Raw genomic sequence first — 24706 nt, 5'->3', positions numbered from 1 at the left:
ATACTACAGGATATCTGAAGCATTACCTTGTTGTAACCCATACAATAGTCCTGAAAGCTAGGTCAGTATTAATATCTCCAGATTGCAGAAGAGGGAGAGTCGCGTGAGACTGCATAGTTTGTACTGCATAATAGAAGGCTATGACAAAAATGACATTTGAACCAGGGACCTCACAGCTCATTCTGTTAGCCTCTGTGCTATGCCAGCTCCCCGGTAAATAAGTGAAGATTTTGCTTTTTCCCATGTAGCAATAATGTAAGAAAATCACCAGACAGCTCATTCCCCTAGTCCCACATCCTGCTTTCAGCAATAGCTGTTGCCCTTGAGAAACACTTTGTACTTAGGTGAGTGATAGGAATTTTCATCAGAAGAGCAAAATAATTGCTGTGGAGTCAGAGCTGTCTCTTATTGCCTTTTTTCATTACAGCATCTGAAACGTAGCCTTACAGAACACCAGCCCAAACTTTACCAAGTATTGGATGACGGGAAAAGACTGCTGTTCTCTGTCACCTGTTCAGAACTAGAAACTCAGCTAAACCAACTAGGAGAGCACTGGTTAAGTAATACAAGCAAGGTCACTAAGGAACTACATAGACTGGAAACTATACTTAAACATTGGACAAGGTAGTATCAAAGAAACTGAATAAAGGCATGCTTTACGTCTGTACTAATTTATTTTTCATTTATCACATTTTACCTTTAAAGTACGTTATTGTTTTCATTCAAAATCTTTAAAGGACTTCCAATGAAATTAATATGTTTTGTTCAATCAGGCCAATGCAGCCTAGATTAATTATCATCTCTATCACATTTGCAATGCATGTGTCTTTGCTTTCCATGTAATCTGTTAACAATATTTCAAAGTAAATAATCAGATGCATTTTTCCAATACTAACCTTTAGCCTTTGGCTTTATTTACTTGTGTGTAGTATTACGGCAATGGTAGTGTAATACCATGCTTTATAATATTTTGTTAGCAGAACAGTTGGTGTTCCCCATTGTCAAGTTTGTGCATGCTAACATGGTAATTCTAAAATTGGTTTATAAAGCTGCAATCCACAGTTCTCTTATTCTGAAGAGGCATTGTGTATTTTTGGTGTGCTAGTTCCAAATAAAGAGCCCCGTGGCTCAGAGTGGAAAAACTGCAGTACTGCAGTCGGAGCCCTCTGCTCACGACCTGAGTTCGAACCCAGCAGAAGCTGGTTCAGGTAGCCTGCTCCAGGTTGACTCAGCCTTCCATTCTTCCGAGGTCCTTCCGAGTACCCAGCTTGCTGGGTGAAAAGTATAGATGACTGGGGAAGGCAATAGCAAATTACCCCATTAAAAAGTGCCGTGAAAACGTTGTGAAAGCAACGTCATGCCAGAGTCGAAAACAACTGGTGCTTGCACAGGGGACTACCTTTTTTTTTTAGTTCCAAGTAAGAGATTGTAGTAATTTGCAGCCCAGTTGGAAATGTTCTATATGAAATAACAGAAAGGAGTAGACACCAAAATGTCTTTAATTAGACATGCTTGCATGCGAAGAGATACGTGCATTAAAGCATATTCCATATAAATCATTACAGAATTTTAGATTAAAAATTACCATGTATTTTGTACAAATTTTGATCAAAGAACAAATTTATGTGAATCTCTATAATGAAGAATCCCAGCTTACATACTACTGAATATTTAAGGTAAGACATGAAATATGATTCTTTTTCCTGTTCACAGATACCAAAGTGAGTCTGCTGAGCTAATTCATTGGCTCCAATCAGCAGTGGATCGGCTAGAATTCTGGACTCAGCAATCGGTAACAGTCCCTCAAGAACTAGAAATGGTCCGAGATCGCTTGAATGCCTTTTTGGTAAGTTTGAATAAGAAGCTGAGCCATTTTAATGTATCAAGTTTCTAAGAGGGCCTGTACTGTCATAAGGCTATCTTGATTGTATTTTAGGTTATAGAAATATTTTGTACACATAACTTTATAATATATAGTAATTTGTTTTTCTAGCAATCACTGTGATAAAAAAAGGAAAAGAGAGTATGCATATTTATTATAATATCTCTCTTGGGCTTAAAAAGTTTTTTCCTTGCAGAAATTAGAACATAAGAGAAGCCATGTTCAATCAGGCCAATGGCCCATCCAGTCCAACACTTTGTGTCACACAATGGCAAAAAAACCCCAAACCCAATTGCCATCAGGAAGTTTACAAGTGGGTCTAGAAGCCCTTCCACTTTGCCCCCCCCCCCAAGCACCAAGAATACAGAGCATCACTGCCCCAGATAGTTCCAGTAATATACTGTGGCTAATAGCCGCTGACGGACCTCAGCTTTTTTTATATTTTTATCCAGTCCCCTCTTGAAGCTGGCTATGCTTGTAGCCGCCACCTCCTGTGGCAGTGAATTCCACATGTTAATCACCCTTTGGGTGAAGAAGTACTTCCTTTTATCTGTTTTAACCCGACTGCTCAGCAATTTCATTGAATGCCCACGAGTTCTTGTATTGTGAGAAAGGCAGAAAAATACTTCTTTCTCTACTTTCTCCATCCCATGCATAATCTTGTAAACTTCTATCATGTCACCCTGCAGTCGACGTTTCTCCAAGCTAAAGAGCCCCAAGCATTTTAACCTCTCTTCATAGGGAAAGTGTTCCAAACCTTTAATCATTCTAGTTGCCCTTTTCTGCACTTTTTCCAATGCTATAATATCCTTTTTGAGGTGCAGTGATCAAAATTGTACACAGTATTCCAAATGAGACCGCACCATCGATTTATACAGGGGCATTATGATACTGGCTGATTTGTTTTCAATTCCCTTCCTAATAATTCCCAGCATGGCGTTGGTCTTTTTTATTGCAACCGCACACTGTCTTGACATTTTCAGTGAGTTATCTACCATGACCCCAAGATCTCTCTCTTGGTCAATCTCTGCCAGTTCACACCCCAATGGCCACATTGGTCACATTGAACCTCATCTGCCACGTTGACGCCCACTCATCCAGCCTCAACAGATCCCTTTGGAGTTATTATATTTGTTTCACTAAAATATTGTGCTTTTATTTTTCATGGTATAAAATAAAGACTTTTGGGGAAATGACAACATCTTTTCTTTTCTTATCAAACATATTTTATATTCCAATAGCTGCCTGTGACCCCCATCTGCTATAGCTAAATCCACAGACTGGGGCCACACAGTGGTGAAACAAATTTTGCAGCAAACTTAGGGCACTCCCTAGGTTTGCAGGAAAATCTGAATTTATTTTTTTTAAAAAATACACCAATACATGCAAGGCATTAAATCTCGCCAAAAGTAAAGTAACATTCTTTATGTAAGTGCAGAAAACACCAAAAGCTGTTTGGGGCCTTGCCTCAACAGCAATGAATGCTGGGAGCTGCTCCGGGCGCTGCTGCAGTGGTAATAGATGCTGGGAGCTGCTCCAGGCTCAGCAGCAGCAGGCACTAGGAGCTGCTCTGGGCTCGAAGTGGCTTTCAGACATTGCCACTGCTGGGCTCCATGGTTCAGCAATGGAGGGCAGGAGATGGGATTCCCCTTGTGAGTTTTGCGGGCCTCACTTGTTTTATATAATTTAGTTATACCAAAATGACAATCTGTTCAGGAATTTTCAAAAGAGGTTGATGCCAAGTCATCCCAGAAGTCTGCCGTTTTGAGCACTGGGAACCAGCTCCTCCGTCTGAAGAAGGTGAACACTGCAGCTTTGCGTGCAGGACTGTCTCAGATTGACAACCAGTGGACTGAGCTTCTCACACAGATTCCTCTAGTGCAAGAAAAACTGCATCAGGTATGCCAGATCATGGATGTATTACTTGAGTCATTAATAAGTAACATAGAGTGTAGACCACGGTGTTGACCTCATTTGTTACAAGGGCCGGATTTGACACAAATGGAACTTTGTGGGGCTGATCATGTCAGAAAATGTAATGCTAGGTAGCAGAAATATAAACATTGTAAAGGTTACAGACAAACACAATTAAATATTTTTGTACTTAAATGCAAACATGCTTAAAACTTGTGATATTTTGTTTAAAATTGAAATGTGGGGAAATAGTAGGACTTGGCAGTGCAATTTTTACAATAAAACATCAAGAAAAAGCATAAGGATCACACCAGAGACTAAAAATATAAACTAAAATTTAAAATGTTCTGAGCCTAGGAAAACATGGAATGGCTGGACATTATACTGTACTATAATCATTAGTACATTTATGTAGATCCCATTTTCAGATGCTACCTGATCAGTATAAAGGTAAAGGTCTCTCCCTGTGCAAGCACCAGTCGTTTCTGGGATGACATTGCATCACGTTTTCACAGCAGACTTTTTATGGGGTGGTTTGCCATTGCCTTCCCCAGTCATCTACATTCCCCACCCCCCAGCAAGCTGGGTACTCATTTTACCAACCTCAGAAGGATGGAAGGCTGAGTCAACCTTGAGCCAGCTACCTGAAACCAGCTTCCATCAGGATTGAACTCAGGTTGTGAGCAGAGAGTTTGACTGCAGTACTGCAGTTTTACCACTCTGCGGCACGGGGCAGTAGCTACCATATTCCTCTGTTAACAAATGTGTTTGGGTATATATATATACATATATATATATATATATATATATATATATATATATATATATATATATATATATATATATATATATATATATATATATATATATGCAACAGCCAGATCCTAGTTGGTTGGCTTGGAAGTAAGTTATTTCCAAATAGATACACTTCAGATTCTAGTATGAGGCACAAAAGACCAGTCTTACTGGAGAGCCAGTTTGGTGTAGTGGTTAAGTGTGCAGACTCTTATCTGCGAGAACCAGGTTTGATTCCCCACTTCTCCACTTGCACCTGCTGGAATGGCCTTGGGTCAGCCATAGCTCTGGCAGAGGTTGTCCTTGAAAGGGCAGCTGCTGTGAGAGTCCTCTCAGCCCCACCCACCTCATAGGGTGTTTGTTTTGGGGGAGGAAGATAAAGAAGATTGTGAGCCGCTCTGAGATTCTGAGTAGAGGGCAGAATATAAATCCAATGTTTTCTTACTGCAAATTGTTTAAACATGAGCATCACATTCAAAATCCATGCGCTGGCAAAGTCTGGTATGCTGCAACCATTTTCAATGCCAGATTTCATTAATGAAGTTGTCCTGTTGCCAAAAAAATAAAACCCCCAAAAACTCACCTTTGTAATAATCTAGAGTACAAACATATCAACTAAGGACAACAGTTCTCTTTAATGTGATTATTTTCAGCCAGAAACTTATACATACAGTTATACATAATTGTTTTTAAAAAGTTTTTAGGCATAGTTGACAGTTTGTGTGGATTCTATAATTTGGATTTCATTGATCTAAATTCTTTACAGCTCCAGATGGACAAACTTCCTTCTCGACATGCAATCATGGAAGTCATGAGTTGGATTTCATTGATGGAAAATGTCATTGCTGAAGACGAGAAAAATATTAAAAATGTAGTGGGGCATAAAGCTATTCATGATTATCTTCAGAAATATAAGGTATTTGATGGTGATCAGAAAATATGTAAAATATCAGTCCATAATGCAAAACTGCAGTTTAAGGCTCCAACGCCAAGGGGAAGGGCAGTGGTGGGCACCCTGAACTAAGTCCTCTATAACTACATATTCTAGTTTAATTTACATATCTAAGTTGAAATAATACACAAACACACCATTTTCAAAAAAGTGGAATAAAATTGGCCACAATTTTTATTAGTTACAGCTGTAAGAAGCCTTGGCACAGCATCCTGTCCATTGACTGCTATGCCTGCCTGTCGATGGTCAGCTGGTTGCCTTTTTTGGATCCCACTAAAGCGGAAGCCCAGAGGTGGTCTCCCCTGCCACTTGAACATAAGGGTGATCCACAGACATGCCATGCCCTTGGGGACACTTCAGTTGCCCCTCATGCCAAGATCCCTTGGGATCCCCACTCTCAGGAAATGAGCATGCAGGCCAGTTTTGCTAAGAATGGATCCAGCCCCATGCAGATAGTGCCAAGTTGTGACAAGAAGGAACACATGGAACAGAAATTGCATGCAACCCCTAAAACACCTACATAACGGTGGCCAAAGAGGGAAGACAGCAGCAGCACAGCAGCCTGAGTAATTGCAGGTGCCCCCCCTGCCCTCCCCCAATAAAACCCCGTAGGTGTGAGAGGGGCTGGGTGGGCACCCAACTTCCTGTGCTAGGCTCCCGACCTGCTCCTTTCACCCCCTGCAATGAAGCAGCAATGGCTGCCCCTCCCCTCCCCTGCGGCACCACAAATGGGACTCAGGTAAGTTCGGATCCTGGCTTCTGGTTACAATATACAAACAGGTTAGATATAAATGACTGCATTGTTTTAATAAAGAATATTATCCAGTTTATTTTTGCATCTGCTACCAAGGTACCTCTGAAGACATAGTTCAGGATATCTTACAATACATGTCATATACAGTTCCTGCAATTAGATTTTTGAAAGAGATTTTAGATGATTGGCCTGGAAAAAGTGAAGCAAATAATAGAACAAAGTTAGAGAGTCCGTTAGCATCATAAGGATGAACAAAGTTTTATTCAAGGTATAAGCTTTTGTGTGCATGCACACTTCCTCAGAAACATAGAAACATAAGATAACAGTTCATAAGGTTTTCTTCCACTTTAACGTATCTGAGGAAGTGTGCAGGCAAACGAAAACTCATACCTTGAATAAAACTTCGTTGGTCTTAAAGGTGCTTCTACTGGACTCTTTTATTCTGTTGCTTCAGACCAACAAGGCTACCCACCTGGATCTATCCTGAAGCAAATAACATCATCTTGTTGTTGTGTGACTGTGGTCAAACTCAAATTCAAGGTGCTGTCTAAGACATAAATGAACAGATGTCCTGTAGTCTTTTAAAGGTTAAATAGCCATGGGGGAGCTCATAGCCATAGCACAGGGGGAATGATGAGTTTAAGCCTTTTCACTGTGCCATTTCCCCAACTTCAGCCTCCTCTCCATCAAGCTTCCCTTTTGCCCTGGGATGGAAGGAAAAAATAGATATATATGGTATCTATATGTTTCTCCCATAAGGCATCTAGCAACTCTGGAACGGTAATTGAAATGTGTAAAATGGCATTTGAAGGAAGGGTTAACTCCTTGCAGCCCCAACCCAAGTCAGGTTCCCTTCCTTCAGTTGGTATTAGTGCCCAAAAAGTCCACAGAAGAGCCATTCTAGTTTGGACCTCAGATAAATGGTGTTTGCTTTGGCAGCTTAAAAACTTTTAGCAAATATGGTAAAACTGAAATGTCAGGTTATGATCATTCAATCAACATTAATCTTCCTATTTTTTGTCTTGTACAAAAATATTAAGAACTGGTTTTATGTTCTGTTTGGATTTTAAAATGTGTATATGAGATTATTTTTCTTTTCTTTTGTTTTTGCTTTCCCAGCAAATAACTTCAAACATTCCCAGTGCCAAAATTTGGATAGTTGTTAACTGATTTTAATACACCAACCAGTATAATCATAAACAGAATTACACCACAGAATGTGTGTGATTCTGGGATTGTACGGCCCCGCCCTGGCCGGGCCATGTTAGCGGCTACGTGCCGTGGGGCTGCTCTTTGCATCCCTGGATGGATGCATGCTGAGTCATGCTGTCCCGGGCATATTGGAGCTTCTTCAGGCGGCATAGCTGGGGCTTTTTATAGCCTCAGCCCGCCCATTTATGGTCAGTTTCGGAAGCTCTCGGCCCACCCACCTGCCCTGCAGTAGTACAGGTTTCGACTGGTCATCTTATTAGGGGCTGGGTAGGAATTTTTTCACACTCACCTGATTGGCCAGTGGTGAGGTGTTTTTTGCCTACCTTGTACTACAAGCTGCGATGTGGCGTTAGGTAGGTAGTTTAAGTCAGTCACTTGGTGGAAGGAGCAAGGGGTTTATACCCTGCTGGTGAGCACCCAGGCCTTTGCACCTGTTTTGTGCAGTCGATCCGTAGGAACGGCAGATGGGCTTTACGGCTCAATGGCGTATAATGTGGATCGTGTTCATGCCTCCCCTTAGTCGCCTCCTTCTGGTGATCGGGGCTGAAGTTTAAGGGGAGGGCAGTTGTGGCCTGCCAGCCCTGCACTAGCCACATTTGTATGGCTCGTGCTGGGGGCAGGGTGTCTCGCCCGTTGTTGGACTTGCCAGGGTCGGTGGAAAACCCCAGGGCTTGTCCTATAGTTGTTTTACCTTGCTGTATTTAATTTACAGTTAACAAAGTGGCCCATTTTCCCCCAATAATTTTGTGTCAGCGTCTTTATTCCGACTGGGGGTGCAATATTGATAACCTAAAGGTTTGTTGTACACTATTTTTTCAGGTGAAAGTTAAATGGAGCATACGCAAGGACTTGTACTGTTTCTACAGATCTCAGTACCAGGAGACTATTGTAAAATTAGATTTGGACACAGTTTTTTATTTTCATGCTTTTTTCAATTTCTCCTGGAGTTTAGTACCTTAACATTTATGGCCTGGATCCTGTGGGTGATTTCCCCATTTCAAGGTGCCGTCCCCTTGAGATTAAGCTTCTATGGGAAACTTCTGTGCACCAAAAAGGAACTACCACTAATTGTGGATTGGATCTGTAGTGTCCAATCCATTATATCTTATTCTTAATTCCTAAGGGCCTACTTCAATGCTATGACAATATTTCTGGCGAAACATGATATAATAGTACCTTAGAAAACATGTCAGTCTTCTGGAATAAGTGCTTCTTCTGCTTTTTCACTAGGGTTTCAAGATTGATGTAAACTGTAAACAGTTAACTGTGGACTTTGTTAACCAATCAGTACTGCAGATTAGCAGTCAGGATGTGGAGAGTAAACGCAGTGACAAGACTGATTTTGCAGAACAACTAGGAGTCATGAATAGACACTGGCAGGTCCTGCAGGGTCTGATAACAGAAAAGGTATGTATGTACACATGTGTTAACAGAGGCTGCAACAATGAGATTTTAAAAAGCATAAATGAGTAATGAAATACTTTTCCAATGAAATAATTGGTTACCTAGAATATATGAATTCTTTATTTTGAAAATATCGGTTCCCCCCCCCCTCCCCGCAGATTCAGCTATTAGAAGGTTTTCTGGAATCCTGGACAGAATATGAAAATAACGTCCAATGCCTAAAAACTTGGTTTGAAACCCAGGAGAGGAGACTGCAAGAACAACAAAGAATTGGAGATCAGGCTTCAGTCCAGAATGCTTTGAAGGACTGTCAGGTAGTATTACAGAGCAAAAAAAAAAAAATCCTGTACAAACTCCAGATTTCTGTTTTTAAGAGACAGAAGTGTTTTTTTAAAAATTGAACTTTCCTACAATAATTCTACTATACTATAAGTAATTATAGGGTTTCCAACTCTGGACAAGGAAATTTTGGAAATTTGGGGGTGGAGAGTGTTCAGCAGGGTATAATGGTATGGAGTCCACCCTCCAAAGCTGCCTTTTTCTCTAAGGGAACTGATCTCTGCAGTCTAGAAATCACTTGTAATTTCAGGAGATCTCCAAACCCCACCTGAAGGTTGGTAGCTGTAACTATCAAAGGGCTTTTAGAGTTATTAAAGAATTGTCTTTTGTTTCAATGCCTTTTATCATTTTCATTAGCTATAAATAGCAGATTTGCCTCTGGAAGAACTAACCTGTTATTCTTCTTTAAACAAATCTGGTGTGCTTCCTTCTTGTTCACAATCCACAAAGAAAGTTCTGCCCACTCTATCTGCAAGATTTATATGTCTTCATATTTCCTTGTCACATGTCTACAGCCATTTCCATACGTGACACTTAAAGTAATTTTTCTGTTTCTCATGTATACATGATAAAGAATATATGTACAAAGAGTTGTAATAACTCATCTCATGTGTTCTTCCCTGCATTAATATAATGTATAAGTGACTCATACCAGAGCACATCCAAGCTGACTGAGAAATGCTTGATTGGACTTCTTGCGTCTTACTTTTCTTTTTATGTGCCCACATCTCTGTCTTGCCTGGAACTCTAAACTATCTGGGCTACAGTGCTTGTTCTGTTTTCAGTTTGGCATAGGTTTCTTGTTGTTGGTAATAGATCCTGATTTTGAAGTACTCTATGGGTCATGGTGAGACATTTAATTTCTTGTCATTGCACTGTATTCCAGACCACAGTGCAATCCCACAGACCTGCCAACTTTCTGATTTCACTAGACTAAGAAAAATATTTTTAAAGGGAAAAAATATTTTCTATGGTTTGACACTACGGTTCATCTTAGGTCTTTTATATAGTCCCAGTATGGACTGTACATGAGTAGGCCTGCCACAGAGAAACTTTTCCTAACTTAAAAAAGCCACTAGGGGCCCCTCATAGTTGTTGTGACATGTTATTCTTCCTAAATGGTCACACGCTCTGAGAAGCAGTGCCCCTTTCCTCAGCTCCTTCTTCACTGCCATCAGTGTCACCTAGGGTTGTCTCTCAAGTTTGTTGCATGTTCTACCTAGTTTTGCATATTTCTGAGATACATACATCTTTATTTGGGATTCTTCATTTAAAAAAAACAGAAGAAAAAAAAAAGCATTAAGGCTCAAGGTCTTAGCTGAGGAGAACTTGAGGCTTGCCTCATTCATTCCATCGATCATCCCTTACCCTTGTCAGTGGGTGGCTGGTTTTTTCTGTTAGAAACGGCTTAAAAAGGACTTTTTAAAAATGTGCCCAGTACAATCCTAGGATGATTCAGAGGGACAATCATGAGCTCCAATTGCTCTGTTTGGGCAAAGGGCAGAATGTGAATGCACACAAGGCATGCCAGGAATTCACGCCAAAGACATGAAACAACAGGGCCTCCACACTTTCAGAAAAAACCCTCTTCTCTACTGACGCTACAGCAAAATCTTCTACTGTGTCTGATTGCCCTGTGAAATTGCTGTCCTTGGTGTTAACCAGGTTAGTTCCATCAGTTCTGAGATCTGAGCCCCAACAGCCTCATCCTTGGTCTCAGTCTCCCCCAGTTCCAAGGTCAGATTACCTGGGAAGAAGTCCTAGATTAAGACCAAACATAAGGAAAAGGATATGGCCATAATTTGCACACTGTTCTGGTGTCAAAACCAGTTCAAGAAATGGAAGAAATGTTCACTGATCCCCAAGGATGCCTTCTCTTTGATCTGTATCTCCCACTCACTCCATCTCAGAGGGAGATGTAGAGAGAGAACTGGTAACTCCAATAGAACCAAGACTCCTGCAGTCTTTTCTGACTGTGTCAGTTTCATGGCCACCAATTTTTCCATCAATGACCTGGCAACCTTATCTGTATTTTACATCACCAGCATGTTTACATGAATGAGGGGAATATTATGGATGCTCCTTTGGGGTTACACACCCTCCATTATCATCCCTAGTAACGAGGGCTTTTTTTTTTTTTTGCAGGAACTTCTTTGCATATTAGGCCATACACCCCTGATGTAACTAATCCTCCAAGAGCTTACACAGCTCTTAGTACAGGGCCTACTGTAAGATCCAGGAGGATTGGCTACATCAGGGGTGTGTAGCCTAATATGCAAAGGAGTTCCTGCTACAAAAAAAGTCCTGCTAGTAACCAAGGAGACACAGTCTAGGGGTCATCAGAGCTATCATGTAGCCCCAGTAAATAAAGACGTTAGAAAACTGGATTCTTTGGGCAGGAGGACCTACACATCTGCTGCTCTGAGAACCACTTTGGTGTAGTGGTTAAGTGTGTGAACTCTTATCTGGGAGAACCAGGTTTGACTTCCCATTCCTACACTTGCACCTGCTTGGCATGGCCTTGGGTTAGCCATAGCTATTGCAGGAGTTGTCCTTGAAAGGGCAGCTGCTGTGAGAGTCCTCTCAGCCCCACCCACCTCACAGGGTGTCTGTTGTGGGGGAAGAAGATAAAGGAGATTAAGCCACTCTGAGTCTCTGATTCAGAGAGAAGGGCGGGGTATAAATCTGCATTCTTCTTCTACTACTACTCTTAATCCATGTCTTTTGAATGATCAGGCTATTATGGCTGGCTATCAGTTATTTTTGTGGGAGAACCACATATCTAGAGCTCATACCATGTGACAAAAAATATTTGGCCAAGCTCTTGCAAAAAAATACCATGTGACAAAAAATATTTGGCCAAGCTCTTGCATTTGGAAGCAGTGCAGCTGTGTAATCAGCAGATCAGTGCCAGTTGCCATGCAGTAGACTCTTCAGCCAAAGTTGTAGCATCATCCATAGTCACACATTGTCATGTGTGGTTAATGTCCACGGCATTGCCAAAGGAGACCAGACAGAAGGTGGAGGACTTTCCTTTTAAGGATATTACACCCTTTTCTGAAAAAAACCCACAATGAGCCATTATCTCACATTAAAAAAGAACCAACAAACTGCTAAATTGCTGGGAATCACTCCTTCTGGGCCATGGCAGTTTAAGCAGAGCCCTATTTTCATCAATAGTGGCATCCTTACCACAGGGACAGAAAGAGATCTTTCCCTACTTAGCACTCTTACGTGAGGAGGAAAAACTTTTCTAGGTTGAGGGTTGGGCACCAACTGCAGCCTCAACATAAAAAGGCTGAATTCTAACTAGACAGTACCTGTCCCTGTGAATCTGTCAGATTGGGAACTGACTGCTGCCTTTTTTTAATGAGTGGCAGCTGATTACAAATAATGTATGGGTACTCGCTATTATTGAGCAGAGTTACAAGTTAGAGTTCTTTTCCCTTCCCCCTTGCCAGTTGGCCAGCAAGGTTATAGACAATTCCTTGCCTCAGTTACAATTTCAACAGCAAACACCTTTGCATAAGGGAGCTATAGAAGTTTATAATCCTGATTTCCCTAGTGAGCTTTATTTACGTTTCTTTTTAGTGAATATGAAAGATGAAAGCAATAGACCAAAACAAGCTGTGATGCAGAAGGAAGCAAGAGAGGGAGAAGGATGCAGATGACATTGAGTTGCTCGCAGGCCTCATAGCAGCCCTTCAGGGGCCTGATTCAACTCTTGCCACATGTTAGACACCCTTGTTGTAGATCAACGACATACCAGAGAACCATGCAGAGTCAGAAGCACTGTGTAACAAAAATACCTTTTGTGTTCACTGTGAAGTCTTTGCACATCTGATTTCCCTAATAATCAAGTCAGCAAGCCAGCCCAGAAAGACCATCGCAGTGGTATTGAAACTTGCAAATAATGCAGAAGAATCAACCAGATTTCACTTGCCTGTCTCTTCTGGTAAATATCAAGGCAACCTAGACAGTCTGTACCAAAACCAGACCAGACATCAGATCAAATTGGATGTTTCTTGTCCAAGAATACCTCATCCAAGAAGGCACAGCCACCACTCACACAAAGAGGATATTTGCAAACTGCAGATAATTGTTTAGATTTTGGAGGTCTTGGGAGGATTACTTCAGAAGGGATCTCACAACCACTTCCTACAACTCAATTAAGCAAGGTCTTTTGATGATATCACTACTTATCATTTACATTTGACCCTACTAATATTTAGTATATACTCAGAACTTGATACAATTTATATCCTTGCAGTAAACCAGACATATCCACACATACACTCTGTCAAGGCTTTGATCATTAAAAAGAAAGGAAAGAAACAAATTATTTTACTAGGCTTTTGGATATTACATTGTATCCAGTTGAAATAGTACTAAAGCTACATCATCTGTCAACCTATGTTGGTAGAGATCCAATATTGTTTAAATAGTTGAGGGCAGTCTAATTTTCCACAGTAAATCAGAATGACACTTTAATTGAGTTATGAGATTGGAAGGATACAAATGTTTCCATTGCAAATATTTTTTGTTTCTAGAGGTATTTCTATAGTTTGATCTGAAGATCGTTAAAATTTTATTTATATATATTTATGGGAGCACTTTGTTGTAGACCTCAGTGATTCAACCATTCCTAATACTGTAAAAACAGTTTAAAAATACTTGATTCATAAAGGTAAAAAGAAAAATGTTAACCATTAAGCTATTTCAAAAATTATAAAGTGAACCTGAGGGAAAGGTTGTGTAGCCAGGAGGCGCTGCCTGCCTCTAGGGGTACCCCACTCGAGCTAAGGGGACCCCAAGCTATACAAAATGGAGTCTGACCAGAAACAGGCCAAGAAATACTTCATTCAAAATGGAGTAGAGAGCTTGCTCTAGTCCCACCTAAAGGCTCCCTCCATAAATGGCTCTCCTCCCCTCCCAAACAGAATGCATAGTAACAGGGGGGACTGCTGGTAAGTATCGCTCATGCCTTAATCCTCATCTACTGATCAATGACCTCTCCCTTTGGCCCATCATTCCCACCCAGCTACTTCTATTCACTCCTATGATAACGCCTATCATGCTTTGTCTGCCACATTGAGTTCTTTCCTGAGTGTCGAGTTCAAACCAGTACTAAACCATCTAGTTACACCCTGGCCCACCCGTTTAGTGAATATATCTATTATTCTCAACTAGAATTCCTTTTAGGAAAATCATCACCGGGCCATTAAGGACTCTATAGTCACTAAATGATCCTCCACCCCTCAAAACTCTATATAACCTGTGTGAACACCCCATTTTGGTGTGCATTCTGTAGTGCACCATTAGCAGTCTGTACTCCCCATTACTCCTGTAATTGGGTCTATAGGGCTTGCTATGCTGGTCGTGCTTGCCCTTCTCTTCGATTTTCCTGCTGAACGGACATCTCCTCCTCTATAATGATCCCTAAATTCTCTATCAATAACCTCTATCCTTCCTAGCTTCTTAATTGCCTGTATTGTGTATTTGTGTGTGTATTCTTTTACATATTTTAAGTGATCATTATAAAATATATTTGCCTGGAGTATTCTTGCTTGAAAACCCAACCTCCGTATTATTGAAGAAAAGATCCTTTGCTCCTAATTCCCTCTACCTAGTCTCTATATTGCTAATTTCCCCATTCTAAAAGGAGACATAGGCATTTCCTGTACAGTTGGTTAGCCAGAATTAAAAGAAGATAGCTGGTGATGACAAATATAATTAAAATGAAGCCCAATGCACAAAATATGAAATGACAGATTGGAGCATTACTAAATTTTTGCTAAGTATATTTATCAAAAATCTTCCTTTATATATATATACTATAGTTTATACTATATATAAAGGAAGATTTTTGATAAATATACTTAGCAAAAATTTAGTAATGCTCCAATCTGTCATTTCATATTTTGTGCATTGGGCTTCATTTTAATTATATTTGTCATCACCAGCTGTCTTCTTATATATATATATATATATATATATATATATATATATATATATATATTCTATATATTCACCCCACCTATATACTTGTTTTGATTTAGTTTTTAAAAGGTTGAAGAAAAATATTGGGAAAAGTAAAAAGGTAAATCAATGTGTGTTATAAAACATATGCCTGTATTCAGTAAATTTTGGCCAGAGTTAAAATATTTCACGTAATTTCATAAAGCCTGTGTAATTCTAGAAATGTTATACAATGAAAGCAAACCATGTTGGAACATACTTCTTTCAGGAGCTGGAAGAGCTGATAAAATTGAAGGAGAAAGAAGTTGAAAATGTAGAACAGAGTGGACTTTTTTTGATACAAAATAAAAAAGAAGCTGTCTCAGCTGTGGTCATGAACACACTTCAAGAATTAAACCATTCATGGGCAAATTTAGACCACATGGTAAGCAGGCATGGCTACATAAGTGGAGTGGGAATTTTGTGCCACTAGCTGTAAAGAGCGGAAATGCAGCATTCAAATTATGTAGTTCTAAAAATGCTGTTGAGTAGAAATGAGGGAGGAGGCAGGCAATTTGTTTGTGTTTAGTTATTCATCCGAAGTGTAAATGGTCACTTGGCAGGAAACATAACTGAAATGGTGAAGAGCAAAGGAATATATCGGGACCAAAAAAGCTTTACAGCATCATTCCTCCATTTTATCCCCACAACAGCCCTGTGTGAGAGAGGCTGGCCTCAAAAAAGAATGAGAGAAGGTCATTCAGTGAGCTTCCTGGCAGAATGGTGATTTGAACTTTAGTCTTCCTGATGCTAGTCTAACACTCTAACCACTACAACATGCTGGCTATGGGAGAAGGTGTTATTCTTTTTCTTTTGTAATTAACATTTTTATTATTTTTTATTAATTTAAAAGGGAAAAGAGATGTTATTTAAGAGAAGAGTAACATGTAACCGCAAGCTATGCCCAGTCCTCCTCTCTTTCCAATCCTGCCTCTATTAAGCTTGATTTGAATGATGCTTTAGCTACTTTTGGTTATTCAGGATTGTAGCTAGAAGATCAGACTTCCTAAATATTACTGTGATGTAGATGCAGCATGGCTTATGTGAAATTTGACTTGCTTTACTGTGTTCCATTTTTGTATGTGTTGGAATGCTACTCCATCTGTCAATATGTCTAAATATTAAAAGCTCTTAGAAATATAGATACTCTATATGCCTGATTTGGTACAGACTCACATACATGTACACCACCATGTTACATGTATATTATATATTTTCAACATCGAGTGGACATACATACAGCTTGGTATGCTGCAGATTTTGTTTGCTCCTTCCACCTTGATTTTGAGTTGTAGGATCGCAGAATTTGGGTGGACATGCATACATGGCTGAATTGGGATTTATTAAGAGATTTAACACCATCTCTAACCCTGGGTTGAACCTTGAACTTTTAGCTCATTATAACTAAACTGATTCATATGTTCCTGTGTCTTCAGGTCTCCCACATGGCCTCTGTGAGAACTTTTGATATACATTTGAAGTTCTGTGCTCATGGGCCTGATCAGATGGGACTTCATTCAAGAGAAAATGAAGCTTAAGCTTTCTGCCTCACATGTTCTCCCAACATGAAATCTGGAAGACTACCATTTACTGCAATGGGAAAAATTATATGTAGCCTATCAATAAATATGTAGCCTCTATGAACCAAACAGCAGCCACCCAGAATAGTTTCAGGTCAGGAAAAGAGCATGGGAGAAAGCTTAAGCCCCTCCCTTCCTCATGCACCATAGTCCTAAATAGAGATTTGAAGGCCCATAGGGGAAAATGGAAAAATTAGGGGGTGGGGCAGTTAGTGGTTTTTTCCCCTCCTGAGGCCTTTTTTCAGTTTTTCCAGCTGAAAAATTAGAAATCAAAGGAGTACTGGGGGGGGGGGGGATCTATGAAGTATTTTCTCTTTTCAAATGAGTGAAATTCTTTTAAAGGCAAGGTGAATATGTTGTAGCCATATATAGCTCTTAAATCCAAGATGCATTTTTCTGCACCAAAAACCATGCCTGATGCTCCTAAGTGGAAAATGCAAGGCTTCGTCACTTTTCAACTGTTGCATACCTTCTGTTGTCCTTTTGACTTGACTTGTGCTTGTTCTTTTAATATCACCTTCAAACTACTGTGACACATATTCCCACAGACTGGATACAAAGTAGTTTATTGCTCTACCTTGCAGGAGCAAAAAAAAAATAGATGAGAAGGAGGTAGAGCAGAAACAGCACCAAAACCTCAAGCAAAACTAAAAGTTTAATTGAGAACTTAACTGACTCTAACCAGACAGCAAAAAAATTAAGGTGCATGTGCTGAGATAAAAGAGTCTGAAGTTTTTTCTCAAGTATCGGGTATATGGATATGTGCAATTTTACTTGTATAAAATTAAGACATTCATAATTTTTAAATTGCATAAATATGTCAAATATTACCATTTTAAATGCTAAGTAACTTAGATATGATGCATTTTATGTTGTTAAAACAGTAATATTAATTTGAATTTGATAGAACAGTAAGTATTGCATACATTTCAATTTTCTCAAGGTTTTGGGGGTTCTTTCCCTTGGGGGAAAAACATTCCTGGAAATCTTACATCTCTAGTTTTAATCCATAGTAAACTCTTGTGCACCTATGAATTGAGTTCCCTAAGTACAGAAAACCTAGACCACATCTGACAACAGACCACATGTTGACTTTTGAAACAGATGAATTGACCCTGTGACTTTCTTAACAAAATGTGTGTAAATCCACCTATAACTGGTGTTAAATAGCCTAGCATTTGACCCTATACTAATATTTAATGGGTTTGTTTGTTTGTTTTGGTCAGGTTACTCAGCTGAAGATACTGTTGCAGTCAGTCCTTGATCTTTGGAGCATCCACAGAGCAGCTTATGAAGAATTGAACAGCTACCTGATGGAAGCCAGATATTCTCTGTCACGCTTTCATCTTCTTACAGGTTCTTTGGAAGCAGTGAAAGTCCAAGTAGATAACCTTCAGGTAAAACATGAACATCAACACTTTGGTTATAGCAAGCCAAATTATGGAAATTATTTGTGTCAGTCTTTCAGGAAAGCTGTTTTGTTGCCATTTATGGCCTTTCAAATAAGAATTAAAATGTGTCTTACTCTTGTTTTGTGTTTAATCCCTCCTGCCCATATAGAGCTTGCAAGATGAATTGGAAAAACAAGAGCATAGTCTACAGAAATTTGGATCTGTGACTAATCAGTTACTGAAAGAGTGTCATTCACCTGTTACAGAAACACTTAACAACACTTTGAAAGAAGTAAACATGAGGTACAAAATTAATCCCAAGTGCTTTAGTCAAATTTGTAACAAAAACCTACCTCATTCTAGAAATGGATAGAATTGGTCCTATTTTTAATCTATTGTGACACTGTCAATAGTTATAAGAAAAATATTGGAAATGAGGAAAATGACACCCATATCCAGTTAAACTAGGGTGTTAAGGATGCATATTAATACATTAGTACATACTCAAGTATAGGATTCAGATAACTGTATTTAAAAGCCTAAAACTGCATGGTCATGTTGTGCATGTTTGCTTGCTTTTTTGTAGAAGGAAAACATAGGATATGACTGTATATGAAATACATGCTGGCAAACATTATAATGGTTGATATATTTGGCTCTTTTACAAACTGTAGGAATGTTAGCCAAATGACATTGTTAGCTGATGCTGCAAAACTAAGCTTAGGCAGTGCTCAAAAATTCCCTCATTTTTGTGCCAGTTTCTCTCTAATTCATATTTTTCTTCCAGGTGGAACAACCTTCTAGAAGAGATTGCAGAGCAGCTACATTCTAGTAAAGCTCTGCTTCAGCTCTGGCAGAAGTACAGAGCCTATTACATGCAGTGCTGTTGCACAGTCCAGCAGTATGAGGATCGAACAAATGAACTTTTGAAGGCTGCATCCAGCAAGGATATTGGTGATGATGAAGTCACTGCTTGGATTCATGACTGCAATGTAAGTGTGGCAGTCTAAGGCGGTGCTACTCTTAGAATGAAGCTGCAACAATGTTCTTAAAATAGAGATTAATAAAGGCTACATTTTTGCTCAATGCCCACGTGCACTTATTTGCATAATAGCACCTCATATGCAATGCCTTATTTGCATAATAGCACTTCATATGCAACAGGGCCAATACTCCACCGCACCTTCAATATTAAAGTGTTATGACCAACATGAACTGATCTGGAATCTAATTATTTTGCATACTGTAATATTCCCCTCTCAGAAACTATTTGGTACACTGGTCAGTATGACAGATCTGATTGCTTGCTGCAATTTTGTTCCAGAATTTTAATATTGTCTTTTTTCTACAGGACCTTCTTAAAGGGATGAAGACAGTGAAAGATTCTCTCTTTGTTCTACATGAACTGGGAGAACAGCTGAACCAACAGGTGGACTCTTCTGCTGTAGCAGCTATCCAGTCTGGTCAGAATTCTTTGAGCCAGAACATGTCTGCTTTAGAACAGGCTCTCAGGAGGCAGCAGTCTATATTACAGGTATGAAGACCTTGCTTGGCTCCTGTCGCACAATTCTCTTTTCATCCTAATGCCTTCCTTTAGATGTAACTAGTATGTCTTTGGACAGTCCTATCACTAGAGTTAGAACATCATTGCTGTTAATGCCTCTTGTCCCCAAGTTCATTCTCACAGAAATAGCATTCTTATCTTGGTTGTAATATTACTACATAGAACATAAGAACAGAAATTCTATTATGCTTCTATCAATATTACCCAGAGTGTTTACACAGCCATCCATTTGGACTGACTTGTCCTGAACCAGAGGCTCCCCAGCTCCTGTCAGCTATCCCCCTGGGATTAATTTAAAAGCTGCTCTGCCACCTTTTTGATATTAATTGCCATGGAACTGGTAGCACTCCTGAGAATGCTACCTTTGAGTTCTTGGCCGTTTAACTTCCTTCCAAGTAACCTAATTTTTTTCCTCCAGGACCACATAATGACATTTTCCAATGTAATTAGTGCCAACTTGCACCAAGACTGCTAACTTGTCCCCAGCACTATCATTCAACCTATCTAAAAAGCATGTGATGTCAACATCAGGCAAACAAGTCACCATGTGATCATATTAGCTATGTGAAAGGTTCCTTCAGGAATGATGAGTGGGACAGTGGTGGTGACTCTCTTTCCCAAATCAGAATATTTGACAGTAGGAGGACAGTAGTGCAGGACAGTAGTGCAGGACAGTAGTGCAGATCTCTATAAAGAAAGTGTGATGGAATCTTGGGATGGAAAATCTTTAGGATTATTTTCTGTCTTCTTTTTGTACTGATTTGCATTTTCCTGTGTTATTGTCTTAAGTAGCACATGCTACTCTTTGGATTATCCTTTTTTGTTGAGCACGTGTTAGATCTTAAGGTTCCATACTACTAACAGTAGAACCTTCTCCCAGTGCAAAGAGCCTTTCCCAGTGCAAAGAGACTCAACCCTTAGCAGAACTTTTGGATCCATCCACATCTCCAGCAGAAAGGTTTAAGTTTTTGTTTTCACTGCTGTAAGTAAATGTGCTATGTTTCTTCACAACCCTAACGTGTTGCTTCAGTGTGGAACAACATAACTAGGCAGTGAAAGCATCAGGTAACATAATAATGAAGAAACAGAGAAACAGATACAGACGATCACTCCATAGTTACCATAGTTACATTGTTACGGAAGAAGCAAATTAAGCACATTAAGAAAGAAACTAATATTGTGTGTTACTTGTGCCTTTAAACCTAAGGCTGGAGTGCAAGATTATCAGACATTTACTAAGAGTTTAGGAGAGCTGGAGGACTGGATAAAGCAAGCTGAAGAAGTATTGAAAGCACAAGACCCAAGTAATTCATCAGACCTGTCTACAATCCAGAATAGGATGGAAGACCTTAAAGTAAGTAAACAAACCTTTCTTTTTACATTCAGAATTCATCTGGATGTATTATTGTCTTAACAGGAAAATTCATGTACTCTATGTGAATTGCTGGAAGAAGAGTGAAAATAAATATTATATCAGTAGACCAACAGTGTTTCTTTTTATATTGGGTTTTTTAAGAGGCAGGTTGGTAAATGAAGAGTTTGTCTAAAAGAAATATAGTGATACAAATATATGGACTGTGAGGGACAGTCAGTGTCAGCGGGTAAAAAAAGAACCACTTTGAATTTTGTCACCTTTACCCAGTACCTCAGGAGAACCCAAAATTAACCTTGTCATAAATAATGAAGGCGCTGATAACGTTTTAAATTTCAACCCAAATAATAGATTTATTATATACAGAAAGGCTAGGAAGGGAGGAAATAATATCATATGAATTTGAATTCAAATCAGTTGGCAGGCAGAAAATCCAAGTAATCTCAATAACACTACGTATTTTGTCAGGCTGATATTGTAATATAAACACCAATCAATGTTTCCCTCACACTGGATAGCACTCATTCACTACAGAAAGACTTTGAAAGTTGCTTTTGGCGTCTCAAAATATATCTCCACACTCTCTCACTCACACAGAGGAATGACTGAACTTGTGACAGATCTTCCCTTCACAGACCCTTTCCCCTAGCAAAATAGATAGCCTATAGTGCAGAGCTATACCCTGGACACTAACACCCTTGAGGACTCTTCACACTAAATGAATGGATTTATTTATAATGGTCATAGACCAGCAAACAATTCATAAAAGTCCAATTCATAACCAATAAAAGGTGATAGAAATATACAATAATTATTATACAATACTAAAATATGATACCACCTAAATATACTTAAAATACAAATACAGACTTTAAGGCACTGAAGATGTAAAATTAGTGTTAAAACCAAGGATAAACTAAAAACCCTGTCTAGACCTCTTTGTTTCTTCTCTTAATAAATAAATTGTTTATTCACTGCCTAAGCCAGCATTTAAAACAGTAGACTCTTCACACTAGCATCTAATTCACTCATGTCCCCTTTCACAGCTAAGATCTCTGACTTCTGGGATTTCCACACAGCCCCAAGAACCTTTTGTCCCTCTTATAGTGTGTGTGTGTGTGTGTGTGTGTTGGTGTTCTTCTTTAGAACCAGGAGTCTGCAGCATGGTGGGTCAGTATGAAGTAATAATTTTAAGCACCTACTGGCATGTTTTGAATCTGGCAAAATATTTAACAATTAACTGTTTCTTCCAAATGCTAATAAATTGTCTTACAATCTTTATATTTCATAAGAATTAAAAATCTAAAATTCTGCTTAAAATATGACAGGCATGTCATATAGGAGTAAATCAACAACATAACACACATGTTGTAGAGATCAGTCCTATGGCTATTCATCAAAATTGTGCTTTTCTTTATTTCCTGCAGCGCCAAATGTTAAAGTTCAGCAGCATGACATCAGAGTTGGATCATCTAAATGAGCTGGGATATAGGCTACCTCTGAATGATAAAGAAATCAAAAGAATGCAAAATTTGAATAGACATTGGTCCACGATCTCTTCACAATCTACAGAAAGATTCAGGTAAGAGAGATATAAACAACCACATGAAAACAGAAGGGTGCTTTAATATATTGTGATTTTTACATTCAAATCTTTAAAAAAAAAAATCACTTTAGACTCTTGTAGGATTGAGAGATGTAACTGTTTATTGAACTCAGTCCTGTGGCAAAAGATGGAACTCTCTATACATTTACCTCACTGTAGATTAACTCAAGGTCAAAAATGATAAACAAAGAGTTATCATATCAAAGACTACTGTCACATTAAACCCTACTGGTGGACCTCCTGATGACACCTGGGTTTTGGCCACTGTGTGACAGAGTGTTGGACTGGATGGGCCATTAGCCTGATTACTTCTCTTATGTTCTCTTATGTTCAATGAAACCATCTCTATGACTCCAAGCAAGCAATGTAAACTACATGTAAGACACCAGACCAGAAATGTAAGCAATGGAAGCCAAGCATATTATTCTTCTCAGCAACAGAGTAATTTGCTAAAGGATGGAACTGCTAGCCTGCTTTCTCCATGCTTCAGAGCTACCATTGAGAATAGTCAGTATATCTATAGAAAACAGCATGAGTCCAGTAGCAGCTTAAAGACTAACAAAATTTGTGGCACAAATACTCACTTCTTCAGATACAGCTAGAATGTGAGTCCATTTGTCCTTATACCTGGGAGCAGGGGTGTCAAACGTGGCCCAGGTGCCAAATCAGGCCCCTGGAGGGCTCCTATCAGGCCCCCGAGCAACTGGCTGTCATCCACTTCCTTCTGCTTCTCTTGCTTCCTTCTGCATAACAGCTTGTTTTGCAAGGCTTGCTCAGTTGCACAGGAGCTACAGAACAAAACCTCTATTTTCTCCACTGGCTGAGGCTCTTCCCTTGGGGAGGAAGGGGAGGGAGGCAGAGCTTGCTTTGCCAGGCTATCACAATCGCACAGCAGAGCTACTGAGCCAAGCCTCTCTTCCTTCTATTGGCTGAGGCTCCTCCCCCTCCTGGTCCCCTGGGGAAGGAAGGAAAGAGCCAGAGCTCCCTTTGTCCAGTTTTCTGGATCCCATGGGAGAAATACAAATAAAACACCTTTAAGACCAACACATGCTATTGTTCTAATCATGTTTTAAGTTTTTTTTTTAAAAAAAATCTTTAATTGTGTTCATCTGTGTCCTTTATAAAGTGTATATCTCTGCTACCTAATCTTGAATAAGTACACACATGGCCCAGCCCAACATGGCCCGGCCCAACAAGGTCTCATTTATGTCAGATCCAGTCCTCAAAACAAATAAGTTTGACACCCGTGCCTTGAAGAGTAGAGTGATTTCAGATTCCAAATGACTTTAGCAAGCAAATGATAATAGCAGGTGAATGGCAATAATAGGTGTGATCGGATCAGGTGTGATATGCAGAGGGAAACCTAGGTCTTGATTATGTCCAGGTGGATGCATTTTCTTGAGCTTCATTATCAGTTGCAACTCAGCAGTCTCTTTCTAATCTCCCTTTGAAATTCCTTTGTAGGAGAACTGCAGTTATTGACTCCTCAGATGCTTGATGACTCACAGGGCCAAAAGAGTTACACCTGATTATATAAAGCTTCTGACACTGCCCCAGTTCCTCAGTTTCATATGCCTGTGCCCACTTACCCTGTTGTCCTACCAGCTTCCCAGCTGAGCTTTCTCTTTGCCTCCTGCCATGACATTATTTACTACAGAAAAAGGAAAACTAACACCAACCTAAGGCAACACTTAGGTGACAAGCCAGTCTTGTGCAGGAGATATTCCTTTATAATTCCATACATGATTATTAGTTATACTTTCAACTTTTAAATAAAACCTGTCCATCAGATAAGTCTGCACACACATCCATCCAACATTCTCACTTGTGGTGCTGAAGAAGGGAAGTTTATTACCCATTTAGGCAACTACTGGCCACCAGTTTAAAATGCATATTTAATTAATTGCCTGTTGCTTTCCTGTA

The 24706-nt window shown here is 39.5% G+C and overlaps 1 protein-coding gene across 2 annotated transcripts in view; it reads left to right on the top strand.

The window, feature by feature from the left end:
- Window positions 1–24706, top strand: part of SYNE1 (spectrin repeat containing nuclear envelope protein 1) — a 621543-nt gene that overhangs the window by 489304 nt on the left and 107533 nt on the right. The window contains exons 107-119 of one of the 2 annotated variants that reach the window (XM_060240915.1): window positions 428–624; window positions 1714–1846; window positions 3599–3781; window positions 5358–5507; window positions 8740–8916; window positions 9072–9227; window positions 15500–15655; window positions 18077–18247; window positions 18411–18544; window positions 19029–19233; window positions 19593–19775; window positions 21013–21159; window positions 22605–22759. In XM_060240915.1, coding sequence (XP_060096898.1) covers window positions 428–624; window positions 1714–1846; window positions 3599–3781; window positions 5358–5507; window positions 8740–8916; window positions 9072–9227; window positions 15500–15655; window positions 18077–18247; window positions 18411–18544; window positions 19029–19233; window positions 19593–19775; window positions 21013–21159; window positions 22605–22759 — 2147 coding nt within the window. Of the gene's footprint in view, window positions 1–427; window positions 625–1713; window positions 1847–3598; window positions 3782–5357; window positions 5508–8739; window positions 8917–9071; window positions 9231–15499; window positions 15656–18076; window positions 18248–18410; window positions 18545–19028; window positions 19234–19592; window positions 19776–21012; window positions 21160–22604; window positions 22760–24706 lie in introns of both variants that reach the window. The other variant, XM_060240910.1, reaches the window with a different exon arrangement.

This window comes from Heteronotia binoei, chromosome 1 (assembly GCF_032191835.1).
Source record: "Heteronotia binoei isolate CCM8104 ecotype False Entrance Well chromosome 1, APGP_CSIRO_Hbin_v1, whole genome shotgun sequence".
Classification (NCBI taxonomy): domain Eukaryota; kingdom Metazoa; phylum Chordata; class Lepidosauria; order Squamata; family Gekkonidae; genus Heteronotia; species Heteronotia binoei.
Note: the sequence above shows the minus strand (reverse complement) of the source record. Positions and strands in the feature narration are given on the sequence as shown.